The following is a 7,897-nucleotide window of genomic DNA, read 5'->3' as shown; positions in this document are numbered from 1 at the left end:
ATCACGGATATTTGCAATGATTACTACTAACTATAGCTTTGAAATTTAAAAAGGAATAATATGTCTTTTAGACCAAAACCTCAAGTTTTTTTTGGGGTATTAAAAATTTTATGGGTGCAAGTCAAGATGAACATATTTTGGATGCAAGTCACTTGATCTTGGAGCATTGATCAGTATTTTTTCTTTTTTTGGCCGCAACTTCATCTTGATAGTGATCATAATGGATGGAAGGTCCTTAATCCAACTTCTCCACATCTCTATTGGGCTTTTACCATTTGCATTTAATTCTGAAGCACTGGGAAATGAAAGGGAGAGACAAGCTCTCCTCCAGTTTAAGCAAGAGCTCACTGATAACTATGGCCTTCTCTCTTCTTGGGGCACCGATGAAGCCAACAGGAGCCACTGCAATTGGAAAGGAGTCTACTGTAGCAACCAAACTGGTACAGTAATTAAGCTCCAACTCGCAGCACCCTTTGTCCCTGGACTTGGGTACCAGTCATTGAAAGGTAAGATTAGTCCTTCACTGTTGGAATTGCAGTGCTTGAATCACTTGGACCTCAGTCACAATTTCTTCAATTTCACCCCTATTCCTGACTTCATTGGCTCACTCAGCAATCTCACATATCTCAATCTCTCCTTCGCTTGCCTCAGTGGACCTATTCCTCACGAGCTTGGAAATCTTTCAAGCCTGCTTTATCTCGATCTCAGTTGGAACAGTTACAAAAATGTAGGGAACCTTGAATGGCTTTCTCACCTTACTCTCTTAAGACACCTTGACCTCAGTGGTGTTAACCTCAGTGAAGCCACTCATTGGCAGCAAACTATCACAAAGCTACCTATGCTAACAGAACTACACCTGCGCCAGTGTAATCTTCCTCAGACCGTTCTTGATTCACTTAATTCTTCGGCATCCCTCTCTGTCCTTGATCTCTATGGTAACCATCTCAATTCTTCAATATACCAATGGCTGTTCAACTTCAGTGCGTGTCTTTTTGATCTCAACCTCTCTCTTAACCACTTGCAAGGCCCGATTCCCGAAGCTTTCGGGTCTATGTTCTCCCTTGCCCGTATAGATCTCTCCTTTAATCAACTTCAAGGTCAGGTCCCAAAATCTCTAGGGAATTTATGTGGTTTGAAGTTGTTGGACCTGTCCTGGAACAATTTTAGTGGAGAGCTTCCAGAGTTGGTCAAAATGTTAGCTGGTTGCACAATGAATTCATTAGAGTTTTTGGACTTATCTTTGAATAAACTGAGTGGCTCCTTTCCCGATGTGACAACATTTTCATCTTTGAGGGAATTGCATTTATATGCTAATCGTCTTAACGGGTCTTTCCCCATAAGTTTTGAGCGATCTTCTACCATTCAGGTTCTGGACTTGAGCGAAAACCAAATTATGGGAACACTGCCTGATCTTACAGTGTTTTCTTTATTAAGAGAATTGTATCTCAATGACAACGAGTTAAAAGGTCCAATAACCAAAAGCATTGGACATCTTCACGAGCTTGAGGTTTTGGATGTCTCTTCAAATTCATTGGAAGGTGCAGTCTCAGAAGCTCATTTGTCAAATCTTTCAAAATTACAGATACTGGACTTGTCATTTAACTCATTGATTTTAGAGTTCAGCTCTGAGTGGGTTCCTCCTTTTCAATTGGATATCATAAGACTAGCATCTTGCAGGCTGGGACCTCATTTCCCAAAATGGCTTCAAACTCAAAGCAATTTTTTCTTGCTTGATATCTCGGCTAGTGGAATTGAAGATACCGTCCCAACTTGGTTTTGGGACCTATCTCCTAGATTACTATACTTGAATCTCTCCTGCAATCAGATCAGCGGTACAATTCCAGATTTGTCATTGAAGTTTACTGCATTTCCGGCGATAGATTTTAGCTCTAACCATTTTAACGGCTCAATACCGCTATTTTCTCCCAATTTGTCGTCTTTGATCCTCTCCAAAAATATGTTTTCGGGGTCACTGTTGTTCTTGTGTGGGATTAACGGCAAGGTTTTCAATTATCTCGATCTCTCATATAACCAACTATCAGGGGAGCTACCTGATTGTTGGATGCAGTTTGGAAGTTTAATCATCCTTAACTTGGCAAACAATAATTTGGTGGGAACAATTCCAAGCTCAATGAGTTTTCTACTTTCAATTAAGTCCTTGCATTTACAAAGCAACAAACTTACAGGGGAATTGCCTTCATCCTTGAAGAATTGCAGAGATCTGCTAATTGTTAATATGGAAGGGAATAGATTTTCAGGCACAATACCGACGTGGATTGGAGAAAGCCTACAAAAGTTGTCCATTCTTAGTCTACGATCGAATGAATTCTACGGAAGCATTCCTCTACAACTATGTCGCCTAGAAGGTCTGCAATTTTTGGACCTCTCTTTAAATAACATCTCGGGAGCCATACCAAAGTGCCTTGATAAATTGAGTGCAATGAATGGCAAAGGAAGCTCAGCAGGTGTTAAAATTTCCTTGACTTACTCTTCTTATAACAGCTTAACAAATGGTCATATAACAAGTTCTGCTGCTGCGTTTTATGTGGAGTCTGCAACATTAGTATGGAAAGGAAGGGACGTGGAGTATAATTCCACCCTTGGACTAGTTAAGATCATTGACTTTTCAGGAAATAAATTAAGTGGAGAAATTCCTGAAGAAGTTATGAACCTTGTAGGGCTGGTTGCCTTGAACCTATCTCGAAACAATTTAATCGGGTTAATCAGTCCGAAGATTGGTCAACTGAGAAAACTAGAGTCCCTTGACCTGTCCAGAAACCAGCTTAGTGGAAAAATTCCCACAAGTTTGTCTGATCTCACTTATCTGAGCCACTTAGACTTGTCGAATAATAACTTGTGGGGAAAAATTCCATTGGGCATTCAATTACAGAGTTTTGAGGCTTCTGTTTATATGGGAAATCCTAAACTTTGTGGATCCCCACTTCCAAATCAATGCTCAGATGAAGAATCAGCAGAACATCGGTCCGAGACCAATGAGAAAAGGGACAATGACCTTCAAGAAGAGCATAGGATATTTATGCATAGCACCGGGCTCGGTTTCATTCTGGGATTGTCTGGACTGTGTGGCTCTTTGTCACTCAACCGTTCATGGAGATTGAGTTATTTTCAATTTGTAAGCAGTATGGGTGATTGGCTCTACCCAAAAATCAGTGTTCTTATTGCCAAATTGCAGAGGAGGATTCAAAGCTGACCCAATAAAGACCGTGAGACACTATTTGCCTAAATGGGACTTTGGATCACATCAATTGTGCTTCAGGGCTTTATGTTTGGATTTACATTTCAATGCATAACCAGTTTTAGAAATGAAATAATTACAAGAACTTTCTTTCTTTTCTTTAATTCAGAGCCATTGTTCAATGTCTAATATATCAAATTGTTATTTGTTATAGTCAAGAATGTACAAGACTGAATTGGGTTTCTCTGAGTTCTAAAGAATGCTATGTTAGTAAATTGCTCAACATTTCTATGGTGTTTTATTCCTTGTATTTCGAAATTTAAGATCAAGAAAAAACGATATTTCAGATTATGACATTTTGACAATTTTATTTCTCTCAATGTTATTTTAAACTTAGGAGATTACTTGAAAAGTATTTTTATTTGAAGGAAATGATGAGAATGTTTCATGTTTTAAAAACGCGTTTTTTCCCCTACCATATCCCATTTTCATGGAAGGAGCACTTTGATCTTAAAGTTCGCTATTGTTGTGAAAGAAAGTTCAAAATTCAATTGTAAACCTGCTCCCAATTCATGAGCTACAGACCATACTAAAAACTTAATAGGGTCATTTAGTTATAAATCTGTGGATAAATTCATGGCTACTAAACTTTTGATTAAATTTCGTTGACATCATTGACCTTCAAATTATTTTATCGCAGTCACTATAATATTTGTGCAAAAATTAATTGCACTTCCTTAGAATATGATGTGAAGCCCCAATAATTAGCCACTTGACACTAATAAGGCCTTGGTTGATTGTAAGCAAGGAATGGATGTTGTCTAACCAATGCCTAAAATCTCGACACCACTTGAAGATGTGAGATTGCCTATGTTTGGTAAATCAAGTGTCGCCTAGGTAGGAATTATCGCCCACACATGGTAATTGAGTATTTCACCTACGAGAAGAATATTTCATCTACGAAGGAAATAATGCACAAAGCATCCATAATTCAATTGCTCTTGTGGAATCATGTTGAAACCAAAATCAATACTATGAAATCATGCTCGATTACTGGTGTGATATGTGGCTCATATATTGAGTGGAATGCATGTACAATGAGTAAATATGGAAGAAAACAGTAGCTGAAGTTTGTAGTAGGAAACCGTTGAGAGGTTTCCCTGTAACCGTCGACGGTTTAGCCCAATGAAGTGAAACAGTCGATGGTTTTGAGTCTGATTCTGCAATTGTTTGCTCTCACTATTAAATCGTTGATGGTATGTCTGAAACTGTCGACAACTTGACTCAGGTTACCAACGCCGATTTTTGAATTTTGAATTTTTGGACTTTGGATAGGTTGGGTTTTGGGGGGGAACTTTCAAGAGGGTTATATATATGATGTATATGTTGTAACTCTATGATTCTTTGGACACAAGATAGTAAGAAAAACACTGTCGGTTGCTCCTGCAGATCTAGGTATTGTCAAACCACGTAATTCCTTGTGTTATTGTTATTGCTTTCATTATAATTCACGCGGTTGTTGTTCTGTATATTTTACTTGTTGAGTTCTGCGTTGTAAGATCTATTTATTTCGTTGTGCAATTTTTTTTTCACAACAAATTGGTATCAGAGCATTATTGTAATGGATTTTGGAAATTTTTCTGCAAAGTTCAATGTCGTTAAATTCAATGGAATAGGAAACTTAGGTTTATGTCACAAAAGGGTGGAGGATATGTTAGTGCAGTAAGGCATGGTGGAGGCTTTATACGGAGTTCAACCGAAAAGCATGGGTGAAACAAGTTGTAATAAATTGGAAGTGAAGGCTGTATCGACTGTCTGACTTTGTTTGTTTGATGGCGTGTTATATCACGTCATGGATGAGGATTCTCCGACATCTGTTTCGTAGAAACTGGAAAGCCAGTATATGTCTAGGTCTTTATCGAACAAGTTATTCTTAAGCAAAGATTTTATTGGCATAAGATGGTGGAAGGTTTGGATTTGAACCAACTTATCAACGCATTCAATCAGATTGTAAATGATTTGATGTGTGTTGATGTGAAGTTTAAGAAGGAAGATAAGGCGCAGATGTTATTGAATTCCCTACCTGTGTCTCATATGTATGAGAACTTAATTACCGCTCTAACATAGGGCAAAGAAACCCTAAATTTGGAAGAGGTGACAAGTGCACCACTGGGTTTTCATTAAAGAAAGATGGTCAACGATGAAAGTTCACATAGTAAAGGACTTGTAGTGAAGGGTAACCGGGAACGTGGGAGAAGCAAGTCCCAGAGCGAATCTCGGTTACAATCCGAGAAGAATAAGTACATAAGGTGTTTTAAGTGCAGGAAAATTAGGCACATAAAATCGGAGTGTTCGAAGTAGAAGAAGGGGAATGCTAAAAATAAATAGGATTCGTCAAAATATGCAAATGTAGTGGAAGGAGACTCAGGGAGCAGTGATGGTGATATGCTATATGTTTCATTAGGTTTAGAATGTCTCTCAGATTCTTGGATCCTAGATTCCGTATGTTCTTATCACATTACACCAAATAGAAATTGGTTCAACACCTACAAGTCAGTTAATTCTAGTTATGTTATAATGGGAAATGATGTTGTATACTATTAGACGTCGTAGCCCGTGGAGTATATACATGTGCCCCGCATCAGATATAAAATGTAGAGCCAGGAGGGGGGTGAATGGATCTTTTCATGTATTAAAAATTTCTTTCTACAAAATAATAGTCTTGGCAGGATGGCAAGCAATTAAAACACAATATGCAAAATATAAATCATGCACAAGATAATAAAATAATGAGTAGGGAGAGAAAATCAACACCGGAATTTTTTCATGGTTCAACTCCAAGCCTACGTCCATGCCTTAGCACCAATCCAAGGATTCCACAATCCACTATCAATGCTTCTTCCCTGGCACAGCCAGCCTTACAACACGGGTACACAACCCTACACTTGGGAACAAATCCCTACTTGCTCACAAAGAGCCTTTACCAAGAATTCACCAAGAACCCTCACAATGATTCACAAAGAACCTTACATGAAGTAGATGATTATAATGAGAATGCTCCTTGAATGAGCAAATATTAAATACAAAGCAAACCTCACACTTCTCTCTCAATAATTGTATCAAACAAGATTGGAGAACAAGAGAGATGAGCACTTGTGAATATGAACTAAGATGCAATGTGTTAGGTTTTGGAATCACGGATATTTTTCACTATAAGCTTGCATAAATCATCAAAACCATTGTTAAACAATTCTAAAGAATTGTATTTATAGGCAAAGTGGGCTACTAGCCGTTTTATGGCCGTTGGGCATTTAAAACAATAAAAAAAAACTATGCAAACTAGCCATTTACAGCCATTGGGGCTGAAATCTTGACCCAAATTGTCGATAATTTTGCTGAAACTGTCAAAGTCATCAACATGAAAGTTGTGGGATTTTTTCTTAACTTTCCATAGACACCAAGATCGTCCTTTTTGGATTTTTCTAACAAGAGTTATGCCCCAAATACCAAAAGGTATGCAGGAAATTTGATAGGTGCATAACTAAGTTTTTAAACCCAACCAAAAAGCCTTTTAATTACTTAAAACATTCTTAGACAAAATTATATAAAATATATAAAGTCTAATTAAGATTAAAACTTGTTCAAGTGAGCTTTTCCTCAAATATATGATATCTTGATTTATGAAAACACATTTTGAAAGATCATTTGATATCTTATATACTTAGAATGTCCTTTTACAAAAATATACTTAATTTTCTTAAAGCTTTAGGACATTAACCATGTTTTGACTAAACCGGGACCAATTATAAAAATGTTCTTAAAATTAGGATGTTACAAACTTGTCCCTTTGAAAAAATATTTTGAGTTTATGATTGCTTTTGACAAACTCTTTGAATTTAACTTTGAAAACCATGGATGTGAGTTTGCGACTTTAATGCAATCCTATAAATTCAAGTATCCTTGTATGCATATGCAATGCTCAACACTTACTCAGAAATCATGCAAGAAACACACTCGCAAGAGTTACAACATAGACTACCTCAAACACTCCCCCAAATACATATAAGACTACATTAAGCTTCCTTTGGTCATGATTGGGTCCTTTTGAGTACGTGTCCAATCGATCTTTCCTTCTTGATGTCTGCTCGGTCAGATCTTTACCTTTGATCCAGTACTTCATGTACGAGTACCTGTACTAAACATGATCTGCAAAGATAGGAAAACACTAGGAACAATATATAGGTTAATATCATCAAAACACTTTAAACAACGATTGTGTAGCCACCAAGGCTAACATTCTCCCCATTTTTGATGATATCTAACCTGTTACTAATTTACTTAATTTTTTCTTTTGTATTTATACTTACTATGGCTTGATAAGTAAAGATAAGCTAACCTAGAACCACTAATGGATTGTTATCATCAAAACAAGACAATTAAGCTTACGTATCTCTAAGATTAACATTATCCCCCCTTTTTATGATGGCAAACCATTGATGTTCTCTTATAAGGTATATAGCTCCCCCTCAATTTATGCATATTCTTAGATAAGACTAACATTTGGTCCCCCTTACTATATGGATAAAGGTAAAAATATTTAACTATATTTTTCATATCTATTAGAGCTTTAGACATGCATACCATAAAATAGAAAGTTCATGTAAGATAAAACAAATAAGCAATTAGAACTTTCATATTATC

At 37.0% G+C, this 7,897-nt stretch overlaps 1 protein-coding gene across 1 annotated transcript; it reads left to right on the top strand.

Annotated features, from left to right (window-relative positions):
- Window positions 1-220: 220 nt before the first annotated feature.
- LOC131145740 (receptor-like protein EIX2) lies at window positions 221-3,211 on the top strand. Its single transcript, XM_058094930.1, has one exon. It carries the CDS (start codon window positions 221-223, stop codon window positions 3,209-3,211), a length of 2,991 nt encoding a protein of 996 aa, XP_057950913.1.
- Window positions 3,212-7,897: the final 4,686 nt, after the last annotated feature.

Source organism: Malania oleifera, chromosome 13, assembly GCF_029873635.1.
Source record: "Malania oleifera isolate guangnan ecotype guangnan chromosome 13, ASM2987363v1, whole genome shotgun sequence".
Lineage (NCBI taxonomy): Eukaryota > Viridiplantae > Streptophyta > Magnoliopsida > Santalales > Ximeniaceae > Malania > Malania oleifera.
Note: the sequence above shows the minus strand (reverse complement) of the source record. Positions and strands in the feature narration are given on the sequence as shown.

What these genes read in the sequence shown, in the direction of transcription:
- LOC131145740 (XM_058094930.1), top strand. Translation starts at nt 221, where the DNA reads ATGGATGGAAGGTCCTTAATCCAACTTCTCCACATCTCTATTGGGCTT.